General features: G+C 39.9%; 1 protein-coding gene across 4 annotated transcripts; it reads left to right on the top strand.

Annotated features, from left to right (window-relative positions):
• Positions 1-1,220: 1,220 nt before the first annotated feature.
• LOC138609336 (homeobox-containing protein 1) lies at positions 1,221-17,613 on the top strand. Of its 4 annotated transcripts, none has more exons than XM_069681980.1 (11): positions 1,221-1,378; positions 2,423-2,534; positions 3,531-3,957; positions 4,269-4,354; positions 5,330-5,440; positions 7,878-8,102; positions 9,400-9,556; positions 11,111-11,193; positions 12,637-12,732; positions 13,033-13,151; positions 15,695-17,613. In XM_069681980.1, the coding sequence occupies exons 2-11, from the start codon at positions 2,453-2,455 to the stop codon at positions 15,839-15,841; spliced, it is 1,533 nt and encodes a 510-aa protein (XP_069538081.1). In that variant the 5' UTR covers positions 1,221-1,378; positions 2,423-2,452; the 3' UTR covers positions 15,842-17,613. The 4 variants fall into 4 exon arrangements, with proteins under 4 accessions (XP_069538081.1, XP_069538080.1, XP_069538083.1 ...); XM_069681979.1 differs by having other exon boundaries at positions 11,111-11,199; XM_069681982.1 differs by lacking the exon at positions 7,878-8,102.
• Positions 17,614-26,076: the final 8,463 nt, after the last annotated feature.

Here is a 26,076-nt window from a genome sequence, read left to right as displayed (position 1 = left end):
TTTTAGGATCAATCTGAATTAAAAAAGATATTTAAAAAGAGAAAGTAAACCATTTTTAATCATCTTGCACACAAAAATTCCAGCATTTTTACACCCTGGCCCTATATTTTCACATATTGTGGTGTCTAAATGGCTATTAGGTAGGCCTACACACTCTGGAATTTCTTCAGTGGATGGTGCTAAAACAGGCTGCAAATGCAAACATGCAGCGTAATGTTCGCATTTCAGCGAAAATGCCCCCTAATACAAAGGCTATGGGGTTGTTGGAAGGTGCTACAGAAAGTTCTTCCATTATTATTACTTTTAGCATTATTATCACTGTTTGTTTACAAAAATCTTTGTATAACATCTTCATATTCTTTCAACTGACAAAAGCAGCTTATCTGCAGACATTCACCCCTATGTTTTGGGTGGTGCTTCTTCAAGGCAGACAGATTTAGTGAAATAATTATTTTGCTCACAAAAGGAAAAGGATAAACTGTTAAACTGATAGTATTGTCAATGTTTAACAAACTGAATAAAGAGCATTCTTGGTATTTTGATTCCATAATTACCCTGAAATGTAGACTAGATGTATACATTTGAAAATGGGGCAAATATTTAACCTTTTTGGAGGTTGCCTGATGTGGATCAGTCTCTGCAGGGAATCGCATGTTGTGTATTTAGTGCCTTAGTCTACTGCATGGACATAATTATGTACCTGTTCTGTACTTATTTATTTTGCTGTGGTCAGTTTATAGAGTTTAGTATTGTTTTATAGTCCACTGCACATGGAGTGTATTTATGTCAACCAACCAACCAAGGCTAAATGTGTATGAGATGATGACAAGTTGTGGGGTTTGGGGTTGGGGGTTTGTATGTATATTTTGTGATCATGATGCATATTATCTTCTGGTCAATAAAAATAGTCATATAAATATATAATAATATAAAAATATATATACTGTAAAGAAATAATATGTATATATATATATATATATATATATATATATATACACATATATATCCGAAATGTAACCATCACTTCTATTTTGATTGTGTTGTCTTAATATAGCTATAATATTTTGGTACGTAAAAGATAACCGGAAATCATAATTGTAATTCTTGCTAGCTTGACAGTGTTATCGGGTGAGGGGTCATAAATTTAGACCAGATTGAGACAAACTCCCCACATTTGCATACACTTGTATTTCCCCACAGCACAGCGGAAATATAAAATCCTGCATCGTTCACCCTCTGCTAGTTTATCCACAGCCAGCTCCGCACCAAGGAGTTACTTTCTTTAGTGGGGCTGGTCGGACCGCGACCTTCTCTGCAGTTTTAACCATCTTCCCTCTTCGTCCAACCGGCTGCTGCTATCTCTCCACGGCAACGGGAGGTAAGAGAGAGGTGCTCTGAGGTGGGACAATCTGATGCTAGCTATCGGCTAACTTAGCTAGCTAGCGAGCTAACTCGTTAGCACCTGGCTGGTTCCCAGCCTCCACGACCTTACACATTATGTTTTTGCTTGTTTGCCACGACTAGCTTTGAAGTTTTCGTACGTCGCAGCCAACCTTAGACACTGTCAATATAACCTCTAAATTGTAAGTTTAGTTTTTTAGATAAGTTTTAGCCAAGACAAGACAGACAGTAGGGTGTAGTTGGCAAAACTTAGTTGTAACGTTTCCTGTGTTCTTCAAAGTAAAAGCACAATTTGTAAACAGGAATGTTCAGAAACAAAACTTTACAGTAGTGTAATTAGTCTCATCTTGTGAAAAAATTCTGGTAAATCATGTTTCTTCAAATGTTTTACAAAACGTTTTTGCTAAACTTGGCAAGGCTTTTATTACAACCGAAAGATAATGTATGCACAAGCGCTTTATGTTCAGAGAGAGATTTAAGTATGGAATATAAATTGATACATACTAGAGCTGCGCAATAAGTCGAATTTTCATTGTAATTGCAATATGATCATGCGTATGGAACACGTCGCATTTGTTTATATTTAGTGCTGATACAAAACTGAATTTAAATTGATTTTGGATTCAGGAAGGACATTTGGCAAACACATGTATAGTATAAAACATGCAGAGCAGCAGACAGACATAAACTAAGTGTTATAGCTAATGTGCACTCTCATTTGTCGCACTTAATATTGTTATCGTAATATTAACAACGTAATCGCACATCGCACACAAAAGACTTTTATTTTTTTGCTATTCTTCAATAGCAATACTTCCGCTTACAATTTGAATCGCACGGCTAGCTTAACACAACAAGGAGATGGGAGGCTGGTGCTCAGGGGAACCAACCAGAGTTGACGGTGTTAGCTTAGCCAACATAGCGTTCGAGCAAATCATCTGTTGTTGTACATTTGGCAGTATGCTTATAGAGGAAGCGTAACCGCAACACACTGCAGCAACTCTCTTGTCTGACTCTGAAGAGGTCCAGCAGAGCTGATCTCCGCTGAGCCATGCGACAGTGGTGTGTCCCCGCTGCGACCCCTCGCACTGAACCACTCCCGGGGCGCTTATCTGTATCACCCCCTCCATCAGGTATGATAACCCTCAATGACGGCTGGAACGTCTTTTGACTTCAGTTTTCAACCAAAGCTAGTTTACTGCTTAAATCTAAATCTTAGTTTTGCACAGAATGAACCTTGAAAACAACTGTGCTTACTTTGGCAGACTTGAATTACTGTAGCCCTGATGGGTGTCTGTCTGTACTGTAAACACACAATTTAAATCCCTATCGTTTGTAAAAGTCTGGCATGTTTACTTTCTACTGCCTATCAACAAATTATATATGAGATACAGTACGTGACAGTGTTGGACTTCAGGCATCTTAGAAATCGTAAAGCCTTTCAGTCATGGCTTCCTACGACCCTTTACAGTACAAACAGGTACAGAAAAGATAGATGGATAGATGTGACTTGACTGAGTGGACATGATGTTAGGTTACCTATGTCAGGGTGATCTTACTTTAATTCCACCCTGGACAAATGGAGCAAGGTTAGTCCTAAGTGTCTGTGCCAAGTGTTTGAAAATGTGCCAAACTTTTGAATGACCCAAGGGTTCTTCAGAGGAGAATGCAGTCTTTTTTCCCCTAAGTTCAGTTTTACAAACAGGTCTTCCATTTTTTGTTATCTGGTATGCTGTGTTATCTGGTATGAGCATAACTAAATTCCTTTAGTCAGATTTTCATTTGAGGTGTTCCATTCAAGATAAATGAACCCTAACAAAGGAAGTGAAGTGTTTGAATTCAGCTTTGCATGCCTTTTTTATTTGGGTTTTAATCTATTAATAATACCTTAATCATTTTTCACTTTGTAAACAGATTTTGACAATGCGACTATAGATAAATATAGCAATATCATGACTTGGTTACACTTTGTGAATTCTTTTGGTGCTTTTTATCTGGTATGAAATCAACCTAAGCATGCAGTCTTTCTGTATATTAATATTTATTTACAAAATATGTTGATTGATTGTATTACATTCAACATGCAAGTCTTAAATGCACTTTTAGACATCCCCACTTTATTTTTGCAGATGCTAGAATGGAGTGCTGTGAGGTGGAGCCACGCTACACCATAGAACAAATTGACCTCCTTCAGCGCCTGCGTCTGTCCGGCATGACCAAACCTCAGATCATTCATGCATTGGAGTCCCTGGAGAGGCTTGACCCGGACCACCGCCCGCCACACTGTGACTCCCAACCCACCCCATCTAACAACGCTCCCACTACTGCCGCTCCAGCACCTTCCTCATCTTCATCATCCTCCTCCTCACTCTCCCTAGCCTCTGCCACCACACAGACCTCCGGCCTGGACGGCGCTGCTCTGTCCCCCAGCAATAGCTATGAAGCCTCACCTCCGCCCCTCTACCCTCCCAGTGTGGTGGTTCAGCGGTCATTCAGCTATGACATTTTAGGAGAGGAGGAGTGGGACCTGGAAGAGAAGGTAGAGGAGTACATGAGGTGAGCAGGGGAGAGGGAGGATGGTGGAGCTCAGTGTTACCAGAGAGCTGGCTGAGGATGAGTTAGACAGCAAGACCAAAAGAATGGTAGAGACAAAGAGAGACTATTATAACATCAGATAATGACAGCTTCTGTCCCCTGAGGTGCAAGCTTATTCTTCAGAATTTTAGTGGAGTTAATTCAGGTCAGGTGTTTAGGGATGGCTGAAAAAAGAGAAGCACCATTGAATAAGCTTAGTCAGAGCAAAGGCTGATGTATTAACCATGGTGTAATAGTTCTAATGTCATATTGGGTTTTTGTTGCTTTAATAGGAGAGACAGCAACCTGGTGAAAGAAGAGATCAAAACTTTCCTGAACAATCGCAGGATCTCTCAGGCAATCGTGGGCCAAGTTACAGGTACTCTGCTGCTTTGTGTGTGATGGTTTTACATAGTGATTACAGCTTGTGCCTATTACTTATTGGATCATCCAGAAGAGAAACAGACAGGCTTAAGACAGCTCAGACTGAGTTTTATGACTACCTTACAGCAAAACTATCATTTTATGCCACTATTGGGAATTTTTCTGTGACAGTTAAATTGCTTAAATGTTGTTTGGTTCTGTGCTATTTTAACCTGATACAGTAGACAATACACTCTCTGCTGCCACACTGTTACCTGCGACACCCACTGTTATCCATAGTGCTCTAGAAACAAAAGCCTTTTGAGTTATTTTCTTCCTCTGACCAAAGTTGGCTCCACATGGCACATGTCTACAGCTGATGGCATACAATGCATTCAGAACATGCTTACTCTCTGTCTTGCAAAGCTAATTATGAAGTTATTAAATGAAAAAAAAACATACTAAATGGATGTATAACGATCATTAACAATAGTTTCAGTCATCTTTCAGCAAAAGTATCTTGACATACAAAGATTCACTGAAGAAGACACACAGAATTTGCTGCTTTCCTTTGTTTTTAAACCTTTTAAAATAAAAAATCTCAGGTTTGAAGAAAACAAGCAAGCATTTAAAAATGTCGTCTTGGTTTCTGGAAAACTTTTTTCACAATTTGTTTTTCACATTTTGTAACCTAAAAGATGAATCAATTCGTCAAAAAATAACTGACAGATACAATATTCATGATAAAAATCATGTCTTCTTTGAAATAAATGCTGAACTTCACATTAGTAAAACCCCCCTATGCAAAAATGTCACCTATTCCCATGTCCTGAATTAAATTATTGATATTTGGACGGCTTCATTAGCTTAACAGGAGTTTTTTAGAGCTGGCTCACAGCCAATCTCAATAGTACAGATGCTATTGGTGCACCAATGAATAAATCAATGTCTTTAATGTGTTAAGATAACACGCCTTGCCTCCGGCACACAGGCATCAGCCAGAGCTACATCTCCCAGTGGTTGCTGCAGCAGGGCCTGGAGATGAGCGACTCCAAACGCAGAGCTTTCTACCGCTGGTACCTACTGGAGAGAAATAACCCAGGTGAGAAGCAGTACAGGTCGAGGGTTGTAGTGGTCAGACAGGAATTGCAATTATTTTTATTGTCGACCCTTTCTAAATTCCCATCCCCCTTACTTACTTAGTCCTATGGCATTGATTCTCTGTATGTATTTTTTGACCTAAGCATGCTGCAATAAATGCGATTATATCACATCCATACAGGATTAGTAGTAAAAAGCTGTCTCAATATATATAACGATTATTGGATACACATTTTTTCACACTGGCTCTGGATCGCTAATTGGATTGCCAGTATGTAGGTTCAGGTATCAGAATTTTTATTTGGAAGACAAAATGGTATCAGAAAAAAAGGAAGGTTCCATTTAACTTGTTTTACAGTTAATATAACTTCAGGAACCCGACACCAAGGACTACAGCATGGTGGGTGATGATGGAAGGTTACAGATGGATTAAAAATAAAAAAAATAAAAAAAATAACATAAAGACCCTTAGTAGGGTGGTTGGTTACCACGCGCTGCCAGAAAAGCTTTAATGCACCTTAGCATTGATTCTACATGTCTCTGCAGCCCTACTGGAGGAATGGAAATCCATTCTCCCCTCTTGGTGTTTTAATGATGTTGCTGGAGAGTTAAAATCACTTTCCTTAATCTCCCATAGTTGTTTTCTAGGGTTGAGATGTTAACTGTGAAGGCCATAGCATATAATTATCCTCCTGTTCATACTCATCAAACCTATCAATGACGCCTTTTGCCCTATGGATTGGGGCATTGTCTCATTGAGAGACCACTCCCATTTGGATGGAAACATTTCTTCACATGATAAAGGTGATCACTAAGAACAACTTTGTATTGATTTGCAGTGACCCTTCCCTCTAAGGTGACATGTTGCCTTGAACCATGCCAGGAAAACGCCCTCCACAGCATAACAGAACTACCAAATCCCCTCAATATCAATGTCAAGCATTCACATTGCACTGTGACAGAGGGGGAAAGACTATAAGTCACCGTGGCTCCTTCACAATTTTCCCCTGTCCCCCCTCTGGGACTGTAGTCCTTGCTGTCAGCTGTCTATTTCATACTGCAGCACCCAGCTTAACAGAATCTAAGTCACCATGTTTGTTTGATTTTGGTTCACTGAAAAAAAAGCATCACCAAGTCTTCCACACAGTCAGGGTATTGAATGTCATATGCACAGGTCCCCCGCAACATTTTTAACTATCTACAAAATTTGGTTTCCTTTTCAACATGGAAAGCCTAGCACAAACTATATCGAGTATACCAAGTAAGGGACATGTTGACCCTTTCTGTCATTTGCTCCACTGTATTTGGAGCACAGAGCAAAAGGAGTGGGACTTAAGAAGGGTCGGAGAATCATTACAGATCATAACAGGGATGATGGATGTTAAATACAGGAAGGCTAATTAGGAGAAAGTGCAGATCAGCGCCTCAAGGTTTAATGTCAGGATAAAGATCATCTAGAAATGAAGCGTTTTAATACGAAACAAAAACTTCTCATGAATGTGAACCACTGCTTGCTAACCTTCCCTCTCCATCGTTCCTTCTCTCTGCCCTCATTGTCCTGCATGGTAAACCCACAAACCTCTTATTCCTCACACTAATTCCATCCTGGTCCTCGAGGGCTGTGAGGTCAAGGAAGGACTCGAGACAAATCTATAATTTCAGAGGAAAGACAAAAAGATAAAGGTAGTCCTGTCACAAGAGATGCTAATCAATAGCATTAAGGCTCTGGTTTGCAATTGAAACTTCACTGGGTGAATGTGGTCAGTCTGTACAGGCTACAGTAACAGCTTGGGTTGTAGCTGACCTCTCTATGTCCTAGGATTCAGGGACACAGATACTAAAAACAAGTGTCATGGTTTTAAACAGCAACAACAAACCAAACAAGCATGCATTCACAATAAATCATGTTTTTTTTTTAAAAATCACCTTTTTATATGATCAGTTTTATGAAATAAACAAAGCCACTGATGACCATCTGCTAACCCTGCTGTCTCCCTTCATCTTTATCCTTAATTTCTTTCCCACCCACCCAAAGCTTCGCTTTAGCTCCTCTGTAGTTCTCAGCTCTGATGCTGAAGGTACTCTGGTGCTGGTTTTCATTCCTACATGGCTAACAAACCAATTTTAACAGTGATACTAACAATGACTAATTTCCTCACTGGCCACAATGCTTTGCTTCTGAGAAAGGCTCCTTTTGACCTGCCCGTCATGAATCTAAAGTAGCACTGCTGTCAGGTAGAATGGCCATTTAATTGGTTGATAGTCTGGGAAACATTAAAAAGCAGACTCAAAAAAAAATATAATGAATAAAAATGGCAGGGCAGGTCTACAGGAGTGTGTCAGTCAACCCAGTTAATTAACAATTCCATCCGCCAAATCTGGTATCTGTAATCTAACCCCTGGCTGTGGCCTGACCATTGGTTTTGTCCTGACTGAAGGGCTGAGGTGGAGTGAAAGCCAGCACTGCGTGAGTCCCATGCCCAGGGCCAGGGGAGGGGACAGAGACGGGACGGTAGCAGGGGCAAGTGGCAGTCTCCCCAACATCCTCCCCAACCCCAACACCAACCTCAACCCCAACCCAGTGTGGAGCAGGCAGAGAGAGCTGCTGATGCACTTGCTGCCATGGTACACTGCCGCTGCTGCAGCAGCCCAGGCCCAGCCAGGTAACTGTGCCCTCCTTGCCCTGGCCTCAGCAGCTTGCTACTGGAGACACCTGCACATCTGCTGACCCGCATGTCATTTACCCTGTAGCTACTTTTATAACTTGGGAGGCATTTTGACAGTCTCAAATTGCAGAGATAAGCAGGAGGCTGTTGGCCCCAATGCTTTGAATGAAAAGCCTCCATTCAGTTGAAGTCTTTGTGACTTTTGTACAGTATCGGCTATCTGTGGCACCTGCTATGTGTCAAATGAAGCTTAATCTGAACGTAGTAAAGGAGTTGTGCTATAACTGCATTGCATTGTATCTGCACATCTAGAAAAGTATCACATTTTGTTCAATGAAGGTATTTAAAAGTCTGAGCTTGAGGAAATCTGTAAATATGACATTCTCGTCTGCATTAGCTTAAAAGATGCTCTTGTGGAGAGACATGTCCGTAGACATGAAACACATTTAAACTGACAACTGTTTGTAACATGATATTGTAAATGCTAAGCTAGCTGTAAAACCCTCCTTTTTGGGGGGAGTTTATGTCAGCATCAGCATTTTTTTACCCAACCACATAACTACTATATACTATATTAAATTATTTTTAGCTGAGCCCTGCAGAAACCCTGATACAAGTAAATTACAATGTAAAGATGGAGCTTTAAATTTTCAAATCCCTGACAGGTGTTAGTCAGTCTTTATTAACTGTTAACCATTGAGATGTTAAGAGCCAGAAACATTTTCTTTGATATTTACACTGGGAGTACATTTCCTGCGACAGACTACAAACCCGTTTACATTTATGAAACAGACATTACCACCTTGCACTTTGTTGTACAGTAACCATTCATTGGAGTAGACGCTTATGTTTCTAGTGTTATTTTGTGTTAAATGGTAAATGAACTGTACTTGTATAGCGTCACCACTCAAAGCACTTTTACACTACATGTCAAGTTCCCCCACACTCACGGCCTGAGTACCAATCTCCAATCAGGATCTATAGACATTCATAGACCGTATCTTGCCCAAGGACACTTCCACATGTGTCTGTAGCAGTCAGGGATCGAACCCCCAACCTTCTGATTGACAGACGACCAACTCTACCACTGAGCCATACCCAACCTGTTGGATTCACTTGGGATGGGAACAGTGGCTGACACCACCTTGTGAATACCATCTAAATAAAACAGAAAAATTTTAATGAAGCCTGGTGTTTTTAAATGTTTTTTAATTTATGTCATTAGTTTCAGTGTTTTGTCCCAATTTCCATACATTCTCTCAGGTTAAATTGTGGCATGTTCTCTCTTTTTCAGGGGCCACCTTATCAATGCGGTCTTTGGTGAAGGAGGAACCTGACTGGAGGACAGGGATCATGGCTGGCGACAGAGCAGGGATGGTGGGTGGGCCTCTGAGGCTGCGTAGAGGAAGTAGGTTCACCTGGAGGAAGGAGTGCCAATCAATCATGGAGAGGTAAGCATGTGTTGAGAAAACCTCACAAAAATCCTGTAGATATTTTTAACTGCATTAATAAATAAAAATCAAGCCTTGAAACAGTCAAGTGGCTTTGTTTTGTGTGTTTACATGAGCTTGTAGTTTTTTTTTAAAAAGGACCAAAAGGTACAAAAAAAGAGAAGAAGTATGGAAATTCCTTTGAGACCATAAATAAAGAAGGCTGAACTGACACTGTGATAATTAGATTACTATTGAACTTCAAATAAACTTTAACAGCTGTATTTTAAAATCATCTAGCAAGTTGTACTTTGATGTCAAATATAGTATGAAAAATCTACTTGGATGTCTGCAAACTAACATGTGAAAAATAATTTGGAAATGGAAAATGTCATAGAGCCCTCGATATCATTGTTTATTGAATAATAATCCTTTTACCGTCCTTAAACAAACAGCATTTCCCGTAAATCCTGAAATTTTCTAGGCTAAATATCAGAACCCAACAGAGTTGATGAGCAAGACTTAAAAGTTGCTGGAGGATTGATTGAGGTTCTTGTAAAAAAGGCCACAGGTACTTTTTTGTGCTGCAATTCATGTCATGAAAAACTGTAGACTGTAGAGTACTCTTCTTAAAACATACCATTTGACATTTGTATATATTACACTCCGCATCTTAACATTTGTGCCCAAATTTAACTGACTTCTGTAATTCTAGCAACATCAGATATTACAGTCACAGTCATGTAATCATTTGAACAGCCTGATGTAAAACATTAGTGTTGGTTCAACTATCAAGCCATGGATTTTTAACCATGTCAGAGAGGAAAGCAGCATTGCTTGAGGTAATAATCAATATTTATAACCTTTCCAAAGTGAATTGTCCTGTAGTGACTTACTGTTGTAGACATTGTAGACATTCCTGTACAGTCCTGCCCGCTGTGTGCGATTGATTTCTGTATTACATGCCAGCTGTAAGTATAGTGTGCAGTCTGGGCACTATCTGTAATAAGACCACACAGGCCCTCAGACAACACTCACCAGCAGTGCTCCCGGATTACGCAATTCTACTGCAGTGCTGATCCTTATGAGCTAGTTTAAACCCAAGGACAGTACAGTAGAGGTGAAAATGATGTGGAGTGTTTGTGTGGATATGTGTGTATGTGCGTGTGTGAGAGACAGGATAGGACAACTCTGAGGGCGAGTAGAAGACAGGGCTGGCATGAAATTGATCCCTTTGTGTTTTTTTTATGGAAAGTAATGATTTTATTTTCAGCCTTGGGAGGCCTATAAAAGAGGTAGACACAAGTGGGTAAGTTTCGCGAGGAAAGAGATGTAGGTTACTCTCATATTTACCTGGATACAAAACTCAGTCTTTATATTGAGTTGTCTAAGAAGAAGCAGAAAAAACAAGAAGCATGCAATACTTGAATTGTAGAATTGCTCCTCTATATATGATCCTTCCTCTCCTCTGGATTAAAACCAAAACTAAAAGTTGCAGAGGTTAAATTGAGGGCATAACTAGCATTGCTAAGGCTGGTGCCAACGACCATTACTGTGGCTGTTTTTCTCTCACAGTTTCTTCATAGAGAACCAGTACCCAGATGAAGCAAAGCGGGAGGAGATTGCCAACACCTGTAACTCTGTCATTCAGAAACCAGGTACAGGTAAACCTGGGCTTTTTAAACTTTAGCAAGGCCTGCATTCAAATACAGATATCCCCAGGCAGCTATTCCAAACACAAAGTCTAAGTTAAAGTTTTCATCCATCTTTATTCACTCCTCACCATTTAATACATTTCTAGTTTGATCAACAAAGGCATCCATATAGTAAGACATTTGATAATTGTAATTGACTTGTTTAGGTTAATATTTGTGTTTATGTTTTATAAAATAAAATAAGACGAGCTGTATTTACTGGTGTGAAATACTAGAACTACTTAAAAACACTAAGGGGGAAATTCACCAAACGATTGCGTGGCTTTTGCGCCCGCAAAGTCTGAGACAAAAAGATTTTGACTCATTCTTGAAGCACACGCAGAGGGTTGAATGCACCCCAATGTGCGTATTTAAATGAGTCATTATGCAGACATTCGGGACCCCTTTCTATGTAAATTAGGCTTGTGGCAAAAAACACCTTATTCACAAACAGCAGCGCTAACAGCACCACGCAGTTAGACTGAAAATATTACCTTCTGCAGAGAGTTGGTGGTAACTGTGGCGCTGTATTATAAGGGCTGTCACGCTCTGAGTTTTCATTGATCATGACGGCAATTTCACCTTTTTGTGTGATCAAAAAATGTATTTGTCTGTAAAAACAATCTGTTAATAATATATTGTCATTATTATTCTAATTGGGAAACCAATCGTCCGGGGCTGTGCGAGGCTCAACCCTGGCACACAGGCACAGACACAGGCACACTTTGGAGCCATTACGCAGGACAGGGATTATTATTTGGACAAGCTGCTGTTGCACGTTTGTTTAAAAAATCAGGCTCTGTTCAAATAGTTAAACTAGTAAACACTTGTCGAGTCGGGACTTTACAATAAACTGTTAAAATAGCTGCCCCCTCCTCTCCATTCTCATCCTTAATCTGTGCAAGGAGATGAGATCTGTCACTGTGCACTCAACTAATCCCTGAGTGTGCAGCACTGCGCAGAGAGTGGAGGTGCAGACAGCTTCTCTCCACAATCAGACGCAAAACAAGAGCGAACTGCACGGATCTGCCTAACTTTATGGGTCTGTTTGCACTTGAATATCATCAGTGCAATTTGCTTTGTGAATCGGAGCAGATAGCGGGGGGAAATGATTCGCCATCAGCGCCCACAATTCGTTCTTAGTGAATTCCCGCCGAAGTATTTATATAATATTTTAGTGAGTAGTAAATATGACCTTTTGAAACTGTCCCAGGGGCTTGTTCAATTAAATCCATTGTCCTTTATTATGTACAAGATGTCTTGTCTTGTCTTGAAAACTAGTTTTATTAACTTTATGACAAATGCACCCTAACAGGCAAAATGAGGACCGTATCTCTACTGACATCCTGTGGTTCCTCATTATCTGATGGCTCTTTAAATGAGAGATGTTTTGATTTTATCACTTAGGTTGTAAGCTGTCAGAGTTTGAGCGTGTAACCGCATTAAAGGTGTACAACTGGTTTGCCAACCGTCGGAAGGAGATGAAGAGAAGAGCAAATATCGGTGAGGACCTGACCACTTGCATGTTTTCGCTGCCCGTGAATCTCTGAAACAGTAGCTTTGTAGTATTGTGCCATGTACCCTAGGCTTTTATTCAAGCCATAAAGGAAAACTTAAACCTCTAGTTTGTCCAAAAGAAATTCCAAATCATCAGAAGGTGATATATTGTTTTCTATTTACAGCTACAATATGTAGAATCACAGGAAAGGGCTTTTTGTCTTGTTTTTTTTCTTATTATTTGTGTAAAATATACATGTTTTTATACCCTTAAATTATATTCACTTTAATATCTAACATAAACAGAAGCTGCCATTCTGGAAAGCCATGGAATAGAGGTGCCAAGTCCAAGCTGCCACTCTAATGGTGAGGAGGGAGAGATGCAAGAGTTTGCCGATCAGGTGAATCATAGATTCTCAGAGCCGGTAAGTCAACTTTCCTGACACTTTAGCAGTTGCTTTAGACGGATACAAAGCAGACAACAAGTAGAAGGATTCGCTGGCTCTGACAACTGTAGCTGGAAACTGCAAATGAAAAGATTTAAGTGCTTACAATCACATACATTTGGATGTTTATAGTATCTAAAAAAGACTCCTTCAAATTGGCACATTATAAGTGGGATTAGTTATGCTTGCATTTTCTAGATTTATTTAGACTTAAAAAGGCCTATCAGCAACCATAACACTTTGTAGCCTTGGATCTGACTCAGTTGACAGTCAGCTAAAGGCGTGATGAAAAGTGTCAGCTAGCGTTGTCACTGGTAACTGAGTAAGCCAAGTCAGACATAAGTGATCATAAGTTTGCTAAACTGAGTACACACTCAGCAGGGGCAGCAGGGGGTTTGTTGGAACAGAAACTTTTCTCGGCTGGTCACAGCAGGCAGTGAGGACATTCGTACAGTGTGTAAAGCCTCACCAGCAGCCTCAGTATAATCCACAAGATAAATGCCAGAACATGTAGCTTTTTTGAGTTTCCCTTGAAGACAGTGAATATGCAAGGTGATAAGGTCAGTCTGGATGTAGATTCCTATGCAGTTAGCAAGGATGGCTATGACATGGGACTACAAGGGGCGGGCAATGTATCAAATATACTCAAATATCACTGCTTGTTCTACTTGAGATCTAGTAAATGACTATTGGGAACATAGATTACAGATTGTTAGATTGTGTTTTTAGTCACTAGCATGAGATTTCCATTTAACCAATGGGGCTGTTTAGACAGGACAGCGAGTTTGTCAAGTGGCTCCCATGAAATTTAATATTCAAAATAGCCTAGTTTCACTTCTGTTTGTCATTGATAATTTCATTAATATCTCAAAAGAGCAATAGAAACTAGCAGACACGGACACGTACATGCAGGCAGACATACAGAGAAAAAGAGGGCGGTGGGGGTATATTGGTATCTTGTTGATGGCATGTTTTTGTTGCTTTGGGTTCTGTTGTAGTAAAGGGTCTTAGTTGATCTTAAGTTTTATAGAACAAGTCTACATTATATAGGCCTACATCAGGCCGTTATTTAAAAAGTTCAAGTTCAAAATGTTTCTGATAAAAATGATGTTGTCGTTAAACTGTTGTGATTGTATACATTAAGGCTTATATAGAGCATTTCTAAAAGTGTACAAAATATGAAGATATATTTATGAAGATATATTTAAGCTAAAGATAAGCCTGTAGGGCTCCTCTCTGGAATCATGCTTATTAAGAGGGCTTGAGAGGACTCAAGCAACTTGCCCAAATACTTGTTTTTTGCGTTTCCTCTGATCTTTATATCGCGTCGGGACCCGAAGGGCCACAATGGTGACATTTAAAGGAAATATGCAAAGTCGATATAAAAAAAAAATCTAAAATAACTTTATGTGTCCAAGTACAAAATTGCTCATGGGGACAATAAAGACTGATGAATCCAAGCTGCCGCAGAGGCAAGAAGGGGCTCATTTTCTACCAACTAGGTGTTTCTAATAGGGCTGCACAGTCTTGGAAAAAACGTACATTGCAATATCTTTTCTGTCTGCGCTATATATTTTTTAGTATGAAAAAAATATAGAAAAGTATTCCAGACAAGTGCAGTTTTTGTATACAAAATATATTTATACTTAACAATCATACTTTTTAAAATTTGGGACTTTAAGTCTCTTTTCTGCAAACAACGCAAAATCTCTCCCCTTCATTTACTTCACTTGTTTCAGCTCTCTGCCAGCTTTTACAATTACTCAGACAGCAATGGTGGTGGAGAGAGACCTGGTGGAGCAACACGTTTCTTAATAAACTTTACATATAGGATTGTGGGTAGATGCTGTGTTACTTTTATGTCATCTACTCTCTCTAACGGTGTTCAAACGGTGTTTAATTAGCGTGACCAGCCCCTTATCTTTTTGAAATGAAAGCTCACCGTCTCCCCCTGCCTGTCCACTTAACACGACATGCGCTGCAGGTGTAGTAGCTAAAAGTAAACACTCCGTGGCACCTCCGCTCCGTGAACGGTCCGTATATTTAGCCACAGCGTTAACGAGCACCGGGCAAAGTGCCACTGACAACATGAATAGACTCACTAAGAAGCTGCCCTGCGTAACTGAACGCCTGTGTTGATCATCCCGCTGACATGACCTGTGACAGCAGCAGCGGGCTCACGGGCTTGTTAACATGCAGCTGACATAAGACTCTGCAGCACAGCGGTCAGTTCACTCTGTGCTTTGGTGATCAGCTGCACACTAATTAGACGTACTTTTCTACTAGATTCATCTTGGAAGACAAGAAACTGGCGAGTTTTTGTTTTGCATCAAGACAATTAAAAGTATTAGCATGACGTGTTTCAGGTCATTTGATTGACATTGCGCGTCCTGCAATTTGACTATCGCACATGCACTCATTGCAGTTGCGACGGTTGAAGATATATTGTCCCTAGTATCAAATAAAGTACATATTGTCTGTAAATCCAAATGTTTTGCTGATATATCCATACTCTTCCAAAGGAAGAGACCACTTCCCTGAAGATTATTGACCAACAGGACCCCTCCTCACTGGCTACTACAGAGGTTGCAGCCCTGTCGAGCTCCACCCCTCAGGTCCTGGATCAGAAAGAGGAGGATTCAAAAAGGGAGACTGTGGATGAAGAGTGACCAAAGCTTGTGGAGTTTGAATCATCATATTTGAAGTTAATCAGATGAAATAGGAAAACAATAAGTGTCTACTCCTCCACCCAAGTAGGGCCTTTGGTGCCTAAAGCACCCTGAAATGAAAGGGGGAAGGGTGCTAAAGCTTGCTGAGGTGCCTCTGATGGTAAGGAGGCAACTGTATTTATCAACAGTAATCCTGCTTATATTAACGGCAATATACAGTATATATATCAATATATAGTGCATTCCAAGATGCTATTAAAAGCCTAAATTTCTTAGAGGGAGAATTATATAAAGGATACCTCACCCATTTTAAGCTAAGCCTTTTCTTTTTCCTTTGCTACATGCCTTCTTTTAGCTTTTTTACAGAGAGGTTTTTGGATGAACTGTGGTGGCATGGATGTGCTGAGCCTGCAGGTCAGGTGTGTTTGGTGTGGGCAGAAAGAACAGTATCAAAGATTGAGGGTATGGTGGTATGAATGCCCTCTGCTTGCTTAAGTGCTTTGACTCCATCTCGTTGGTAAGACTCTAACCTCAATCAGTCGATTGATTCAATCAGTCGATCAATCAAAGAGTGCTGTGCTATCAAATCGGTAGAGCCCTGAGGGACAACTGGAATCTCAGGTAATCCTAAAAATGGTGGATAAAGACGTTGAAGAGTTCTCTTAACATGCTTTGTTTTCTTCATTTTGATTCTTATGCTCTAAACTATGTTTAACCAAAACAGGATCTGTTATTTATACCTTTTTATATTAGCAAAACAAGCCTAGGACAATATATCATAGTATCTCTTTGTCTTTGGTCTTCTTTGTTATACTGAATGCTGCTGTTGGGTCATTTTTGTAGTCCATCCATTTCAATGTCCGTCTTAATCCTCATCTCAGCCAGTGAAGCTAGAATAGTTACATAATCCTTGTTTTTGTTTTTTTAACGTTTGAAAGAACGCTAAAACCAATGTGATCAAAAATGCGTGGCAGACATGCTGCAAGCACCTTCTCTTCTATTGGAATAAGCTAAAGCTTATGCTCGTGTAAGTTTGTCTGACTGCAACGCTGCACTTCAAAGTGGAACTCACTTTAATTGAAAAAAGGGGGATTACAGACTGTACCTGCATTAGACATGTACATAACCCAGAGAATATACGAGTACATGGGTGCTTTCGTTCAAATTAGCACTATATAGGAACTGTTACTTGACAAACTTGAAATATAGATAGCTAACTGAAACTCTGCATTACTTAGACCCCCTGTATTTACGGGCCCAAGGCCTTGGGAGTTACTCCCTATATGTTCATGAAATGGACAAAGAAACTGTTCTCAAATGTTTGTTCTCAAATGGTACCCAACAGGGTGCTACCATGTTACCTCCTAATGCCAAAGCTATGCCAAGGTAGAGATGAGTAAACTGTGCTTACGGGAACAGGACAAGACACAGTCACAACTCTGTAGATATACCGTACATAGATGTTTATTTGCTCAGTACAACACTAGCCAACTCTAGCTTACCTCAGATTAACTCTTCTGTCATGAATGTGTTACAGACTAACTGTCACAAAACTGACAGCGGCCATTATTGTGACTGTTTATGATATTGACAGTGTTATGTAGCATTAATGACGATGGGGTTTGCCCTACATTGTTAATGTATACTCACCTCAGACAGGTCTCTAGTCCAGCTTTGGACAGGGCCCCAGAGCTGCACGCTGTTTCTGATTATTATGCTCCTCTCTATCTGCTTTTATCTGACAACGAGAAAACAATAACTATAATAAAACTGTAAACAAACATTCGGATGTGTCTTGATTTATTTTGAATGATTTTAGGGTTGGGAGAAGAACAGTGAGCTGGTGTCGAGTGGACAAAACTAGCATCTCAACATGAGTGGTAATATATTATCAGTACTCTGATAATACTCTGACCCTGGAACAAATTATTTCTTTTAATGATTGTGTAGTGAAAGCTTGTGTGTTATCTCATGCATTCAGTGCTTATTTCAGAAATGTTGCCAGTGTGAAAGATAAGTCTGTGACAGTGAGCATTTCTGTAGTGTTAAAGCAACTAGAAGGAGCTTTTATATGTGTTATTTGGTGTTTACCAGAATTGAGACCACGTTATTTTATGGAGTCCATTGCAAGAGATTTAATATTAGTATTCTGTTTTTGTTTAATTATTTTAAGAGAGTGAAAGACTAAATTTTTCTTTAAATACTTTTTTTTTTAACAGCTGTTCACAGGATGCTTAGTGATGAGGTAATGCATCTACTTATAGCTATGCATGATTAAAAACTAACTAGGATGGTCAAACAAAGTAAACTTACTGTTACGATACCTTTCATATACCCAGGCCACATGTACGCCTTATTATACAACTAACAGGTCTGAAATTTTGATGAGAATTACTTATCAGCAGCTCTGGTGATGTTATGATAGTAATATTCCAACAGTAAGATATAGCTCTGTAGTAAAGCCAACAAAATGTTACTTTAAAAGCATTATAAGTGCACTGCACAAAGCCACGTCTTGTTGCGTATTTCACAACAAGATAGACATTTTACCTAAGGGAGAAATAGAAAGAGTTTAACAACTGTTTTGAATCCTTCCAATTCATTTTATTCTCTCCAGAGTGACCTACCTTCTTTTTAGCTGAACCCCAATATCAGCAAGAAGCAGAAAATATAACATAAAAAATACGTTCCTCAAAAAACAAAATCTGCTTCCTGATAAAAAATATTCTGTGCTGTAATATTCTGTGTGTGATTAAATTGACTATGAATCACAATATAATGCTAAATTAAACATTGGAATGGTTTTCCTGATGTGATATATATAAAAGTGTGTTATTCAATATTTTTTTTTTTTTAGTTTTAATATAATATATGATTAAAGTTTTACCAAGCTACCTTTCCTAAATGACTTTATTTAGAAGATCAGGGATGCTGAATTTAGCCATTGGTTGCTAAGACAAGAATAAAAGTGATGCAAAAAAGTCTGATCTGTCTAATAACGACCATAACCTGATATTCAGGCCAAGAATCCAGGCTGAATGTTAAACAGATGCTGAGCTGGAGAAGGAGACGGCATCACAGGAAGGAGTAAAGGTCATGACGAAACAATATAGAAACATGTGAAATGTTCTGGGAATGAATAGCACGTCACTCTTTTTGTGGTGTTGCAGCATGAATTGATCCCCACATTAAATACACATATTTCCATTATTGTCAACAGTCTTAAGTTTTCTTAGATTCTATTGAGGACACATAGTTCCACAGGTTGCCATTGAAAATATTATGATATTATTAGAGTTTTTTGCTCTGACACCATTGCTGTGTGGATTTGGCTTTAAAACCAGCCATAACATAAATATTGAATAACCTCATCTTAAAATAGAAAGATAATCTTATGCCCCGTGTTTAAAAACCATGTAAGTTTGTGAGAACCAAGAAGACATTTTTATTTAAAATGTGCAAATTGGTGGCTCAGGAAATTGTTTATACTCCGTTTACATGATTTAAAATGTTGCAGATGACTCAGAATTAAATGTAACAGTGCAATAAAAAAACTACTATTTCCAACATCCAATATCAGTTGCAAAGACACTGAACCATGATGTTAAACTGAATCCTTGAAAACATGACAGACATTTCTTCTTGTTTTTACTTTTTATTAAAAATACTTTATTGCATGGCTGGATCAGGCAAAAAGTCTTAGTAGAGAGACACAGCTCACTCTGTGTAACTGCAAAGTAGAATGGAGACTTCAAATAAAATATGACTTTCACTCATTTAGAAGCTGTAAGAACTGTTGGACATGACTCAATAATAATAATGAGAAGGATGCCAGTGCTGGAACCCTACAAATGTTCGCTGAAGCTCCGATATCCCAGCTAGATGAGATTAATAGGATTTACTGTAGTGTGACACTTGAGAGGCTTATAGCTGATCATGTTCAAAAAGCGTCTGAACTTCATCAGACCACATGCTGTTCACAGCTTCTGTTAGGACGTTTTTCTAACTTCCACTAATGCATTATACACACTGTAGCACAAGCAGTTCCAGAGAAAATATTCCCTTAAAATGTGCTCCGAAAATCATCACACACAGTCATACTTATGTGTTCCAACTTGTTAATTGATTTTCAGTTGAGGAGCGTGCACAGAGTAAAGCTCTTGGCTAAGTGCAGAGAGGTAAAATAAACTTGTCTCTGGAAATTGGCATTTAGCAAAAACATTAGTGCCTTACCGCTCACAGAGACATCGACTGATGTAATGTGATGGCAACATGATCAAATTTGCCCCAAATCCCTCAGAAAGCTGTTATGTGCTTAAAGTTTGGCCTATAAAGTCTGGATATAGTCCAAATTATGTAATCCATTTATTAAATCAGCATATCAGTGTGTGTGTGTGTGTGTGTGTGTCTATAAAGATGTGTGTTTGTCTGCTTATGTGTACACAGATGTGTGTGTGTTTATATGTATGCAAATTTAAGCATGCCCTTCCACAGATTTTTACCTATTGAATGTAAAAATTTCTGAGTAAACGGTTCCTTTTGGACCTGTTATTCCTCCCCCAAACCACACGAGGGAGACATTGTCTACTGCTTAATATTGAGCCCTGGAATTAGTGTTGGTAATGTGGCCAGTTGCAAACATAATGCAGAACTGGTGTTCCTCACTTTAAACTCAAGTTGATTTTAAAAACAGCTCATAGAGGGAGTATGAACCTGCATAGTTTGGTTTGTTACGTTTACAAATGACTTTAACAGAAACTCTAAACCTTGAAGTAAAAATGTTTTTACAGAAAACTCCTCACATTTGTTTTTGCCTTCTCAAACTGGTTTACAGGATGAGACAACATGAGTATCAGCAATCACACAGATCTATTTGCAAGTCAAATTAGCCCATCTCTTGTTTGTTTGTTTGTTGTCTGGCACTCCGTGAAGAGTCATGTTGCGGTAAAACCCCAACCATCTGGTCCATTCAACAGTCTGAAGCAAAAACTGCATATAGTAAAAAAAAAAAAACTGCATTAAAATGCGCCTGTTTGTTGAAATACTGCAATGCAAAAATGTTGACCCGTAGTGTTCTTTTGTTCTCTTTATAGTTAGGGCCCAGCCCCAAGCGGTGCGAGGACCCTATTGGATCTGCTATGTTTATTATTCTTTCTCGTCCAAAATGAATCACGTATTTGGTGGCTTTAACATGCCCCAAAACTCATGAAAGTGGACACACACATCAAACGTGGCAAAAATGTACATTTGATAAGGAGCTTGCACAGAAAATCATTGCAATTCCCATACACAATCTTCTATCTTCTTCATATTTCACATGTTTGACAAGACTCCCAGCCTGAACACAATTACATGAAAATATTTCCCATCAGGCCGAGCGCCCCCTACTGGAAACAGGAAGTGACATGTTTTACTCTACAAGCCCCTCCTCCAAGGTGATAAAACATATTAACCTCAAATTTATGTCTAACTCTGAAGACCGTGATCAAGGTTTGTGAAAAAACTTGGTGAGCTTTCAACAGAGGGCGTGACCCTGGCAGCGCGGCGAAGATTACCTTCGCCATGATGCCTCGCCATGACATTTAGGCATTGATAACTCGGCGGTACTTGATCATATCTGCACCAAATTTCATATGCTTAATAAGAGTCCCACCCTGAACAGATCCACACGCTTCTTTTTTTGCCAATTCTATAGCGCCACCCACTGGTGACAGCCTGTATCAACTCACATATACATTATCCAATCTCCACCAAATTTCACAGATTTGATGAGGGTACCACCCTGAACACATCTACATATACATTTTTTACTCATAGTCATAGCACCACCTACTGGCCAGAGCCTGTATCAACTCTCATATACATTGTCCAATCTCCTCCAAATTCCACAGGTTTCATAAGGGTACTGCCCTGAACACATAGGCATATTACTTTTTCGCTCATACTCTTAGCGTCACCTACTGGTAAGAGCCAGTACTAACTCTCACATACAATGTTATATCAGCTTCAAATTTCACATGCATGATTATTGTCTTGGCCTGAACAGGTCTACATATCAATTTTTCGCACGTACTCATAGCGCCACCTAGTGGAAAGATGCAGTAGTAGGTCTCCTATACATTGTTCAATCTCCTCCAAATTTCACATGTATGGTGCCAGGCCCGGTCTGAACAGATCTAAATATTGATTTTGCTCATGCTGATAGCACCCCCTACTGGTGGACAGCCTGTGGCTTCAGCACAACCTGTGCTTCATGCACACCCCACTGCTGAGGCGCACCATGCAGGTGCAGCACACACCGCGGCCGCAACACGCGCCAACGTGGCCATGGTTGCGAGGGCCCATTCATCGCCGCTTGTGGCTTTAATTTCACTTATATTTGAGGTGTTCTTTGCATTTCTCTCATTTGTACTGTATTTTTGGAGCTATCTGGCACTATAATTTCTTTCGGGATTAATAAAGTTCTCTTATCTTATCTTATCTGATCTTATATGATTGGACGTAGTCCTCCAGAGTCTGTGATCAGACCACTGCTTTTTTACAGCAGGGGTCTGCTATACAGAAATTATACATCAAAGAATCAGAATATTGTTCAATAAAGCTGTGTAATAAATGTGGGCATTACACTTTTGACCAATTCAGAAAGTTTGCAGACAGTTGATGAAGCTGATTCAATACGTTCATCTCCTCTGCATGTTCTGGTTTGATAGAAAACAATAACTTGGATGAATCTGGATTTTGATATAAAGTTTAAATTCTTCTAAAAAAGACACTTGCTCACAACTAGGCAGTAAAAGGCAGCACACTTTTAAGTAATTATGTCAATGCAAAATAATCAAACATAGACAAATGTTGAATTTTCTGGATACATACAAACCACTTCTTTGCGCCTCAAAGGGCTACAGGGCAATCATTGTTTGTTATATGTTCTGTCAATATAATGTAATTTTCATGCTGTCTAAACACGCTAACATGTTTCGATTTAAAAACTTTTGCTTACCTCTCTAACAGTCCCGTGATTTTTTACCTTTATAAAGACCAAAAAACCTAAAACTTTGTATATCCTGGAAGGGAATGTCTTTGGTTCAGGTTTCATTCCACATATCGAACAATGAAACAGAGTAATACTGACAATGAATTTATTTTTTTTGTTAATGAAAGTAATTATTAGACTAAAGAATTCTCAGTCTTCATCCTCAGGCAGGAAACAGCAGCAAAATGCTTTTCGAAACCACCTAAAGAATCTTTGGATTCGTCCCTTGGTGACCACACCCTTCTGTGTGGATGGATCATACTGCACGGCATCAAGGACGGTCTGAACAGCAGGTTCTTCACTGGGCTCCTCATTCCTAACCTCACCCTCCAGGACTGAAGCAATGGCAGTAGCTTCAGCTGGCAGGGTTATGGGTTATGGAGCTGGAAACAGGGTCTGAGGAGCAGGTTCTTCACTGGGCTCCTCATTCCTAACCTCACCCTCCAGGACTGAAGCAATGGCAGTAGCTTCAACTGGCAGGGTTACAGGTGATGAAGCTGGAAACAGGGTCTGAGGAGCAGGTTCTTCGCTGGGCTCCTCATTGCTAACCTCACCCTCCAGGACTGAAGCAATGACTATAGCTTCAGCTGGCAGGGTTACAGTAGGTGATGGAGCTGGAAACAGGGTCTGAGGAGCAGGTTCTTCGCTGGGCTCCTCATTCCTAACCTCACCCTCCAGGACTGAAGCAATGACTGTAGCTTCAGCTGGCAGGGTTACAGTAGGTGATGGAGCACCAGCATTCATGTTTGATTTCGCCTGAGGCTCAAACAGCACACAGATTTGCCCCACTGCAACATCAGTGATGATGTTCAGCAGGTCTGACTCAAATCGCCTCAGCTTCATCCTCAGAGTGTCTGGAGAGAAAATCTGCCTCACCCTCCCCAGTATAGAGAGGACCATGTCATCTCTCGTGGAGCGGGAGAAGCTGACCTGATGGAGCGTGGTCGACAGAGCAGAGGAGACTCGATCCAGAACTGCTTGAGTCACGCCAACAGCCATTACACTGAGCTTTTGGGAGGGCATGTTGAAGAAGGTGGTTAACCGAGGCACCCAGATGCCCCGCATGACTTTTGGAACCACATCCATCACCACCTCTTGTGGACTTAACAGTTTGGAGCTGTGGGCCTCCTGCTGCTGCGCCACCAGGATCCTGGCATATTCCTGAGCCTGGTTGATGATCTTGGGATGTTTAAAGGAGGCCTTTGAGACATGCTGATAGCACCCCCAACTGGTGGACAGCCTGTGGCTTCAGCACATCCTGTGCTTCATGCACACCCCGCTGCTGAGGCGCACCATGCGGCTGCAGCACACCCCGCAGGTGATAGCTGGTTTGTCAATGTGAGGACAGCAGTCTGTTTCCAGCGTGGTTTCAATTGTAGCATGACAGAAAGTAGCAGAGCCTGCACACTGTAGCTACAACTGATTTTATTGCATGCTTTTGATCTTAATTGGATTATCATCAGGCGAGAAGCAATTTAAATCAGTTCCAAGGTTCCAGGTTGTTGTTTATTCAGCAAAAAGTATTCTTTGCTTGGTTCCAACTTCTCACATGTGAGTATTATTTGCTTTTTTTCAGATTGGTGTGGTTTGTAAATGTAAGAAAGGGTAAGGGCTAACTTTGTTTAAGGGTCTGGCAAGAGGTTTTGGCTTGGGGGGAGGTTCATCTGGGGGTTTGTTTTATGTAAGGGGGCGTAGTTTGTATGTGAAGGAAGGGGCGTGGCTCAAGCTCTGTCGTTTTTTAACTGAAGGGGTGTGGTCTGTGGTTTTTTTGGTGTGATTAAGTGGCCTGTTCTCGCGTGGTTTGATGGTTGTAATTTCTGGAGGAGGCATGGTGTGAGGTTTGTGAATTCACTGATGGATGTGGCCTGTGATATTTTTACGAAAGGGCGTGGCTTGAGGTCTATAAATTCTCATTGAAGGGGCGTGGCCTACAATTAGTGATTTATTGAATAGGATTCATCTTTTGTGATTGTACAGGGGGTGGGGCATGATGGTTGGTATTTCAGGATGGGGTGTAACCTGGTGTTAATATATAAATAAGTTAAATAACGTGTTTGCATTAAGCTTTACTAGCCCTATACATTATTTGTGTGTTTCAAAATAAAACATTCTGATCCAATCACACATCTGAAATAATTTGATTTAAAGTGGTATTACGTAGAATACCTCCATTTATAATGTCATTGATTTTGCATTATCATTAATTTATGTGAATCACAATATGGCAACATGTCAGAGTGAGGTTTACAATTGCAGGCATGTTCAGGAATATGGTGTCAGTGAACTCTGAGCTGACCTGTAATGAAGGGGGTATTTATTTAAAAGTTTTTTTTGTCCACCAAAATTGTTCAAACACTTGTATAACAACTTATTATTGGGCGCAAGTGGGAAACTTATTAAAGTCTGAAAATATATTTGGTGTCTTAGTTAATAGCATATTTGTTGCATCATGAACTGTCAGTCAAAGATTACTGAATGTTCTGAGTCCTTACCGCAGTGGCCAGGGTCTGAGTTCAAACAAGGCCTTTGCCTTCTCTTTCCTGTTGCTCTCCAGCTGTTTTATTATTAATAAAGAAGAAATGCCAAGAATAAAGACAAAGAAAAAAACACTGTTAGATATGGCTCTAGATTATTTTTTGTTCTTATATGACCCAATGTCTTTTCCCAGGGAAAGCAGACCAGATAGGATATTACTAGACTGGCAGAGAGTGCTGATTTGATGTCTCATGTACATGTCCATAAACAGCAGCCTTAATTGAGAACCTTTAGGCAAAACATGGGAGGCAGGGGACCTTTCTCCTTGTTTTAAAGGGTTAAAGGTAGATATGACAAAACATATGAAATAAACCATACCCTACTATATCATTAAAGAAATGTGTGTACAAAGGTGTTTGTACTACTTTGTTAGGGACAATTTCCTGCTATGTGTACATTTATCTCTCTTTGTAGAAACCAAAGACTACTGCAAACTCGCCCTCTGTAACCCGTACTTGTGGAAATACATTGTTCGGAATTATTATAGTTTGTCTTATTGGAAATCAGGTCAGCTTGAATTCAACCATGCAGCCAAAGATCATAATCAGTCAGTCCACTTTCCTCTGCAGGGGTCGATAGAAACTCTGCATCAGGTCTCTATTGTTAATTTGGAGACATGATGGAACTGAACAAAATAAGCCATCATTTGGTAAGTCATTCTTTTACT

The sequence above is a fragment of the Semicossyphus pulcher genome, unplaced genomic scaffold, assembly GCF_022749685.1.
Source record: "Semicossyphus pulcher isolate SPU_LCO1_2020_fin unplaced genomic scaffold, fSemPul1.0.p SCAF_5, whole genome shotgun sequence".
NCBI lineage: Eukaryota > Metazoa > Chordata > Actinopteri > Labriformes > Labridae > Semicossyphus > Semicossyphus pulcher.
Note: the sequence above shows the minus strand (reverse complement) of the source record. Positions and strands in the feature narration are given on the sequence as shown.

What these genes read in the sequence shown, in the direction of transcription:
- LOC138609336 (XM_069681979.1), top strand. Translation starts at nt 2,453, where the DNA reads ATGCGACAGTGGTGTGTCCCCGCTGCGACCCCTCGCACTGAACCACTC. An exon ending in AATCGTGGGCCAAGTTACAG is followed by an intron (nt 4,355 to 5,329) that starts GTACTCTGCTGC and finishes TCCGGCACACAG; the next exon opens with GCATCAGCCAGAGCTACATC. An exon ending in ACTGGAGAGAAATAACCCAG is followed by an intron (nt 5,441 to 7,877) that starts GTGAGAAGCAGT and finishes TCCTGACTGAAG; the next exon opens with GGCTGAGGTGGAGTGAAAGC.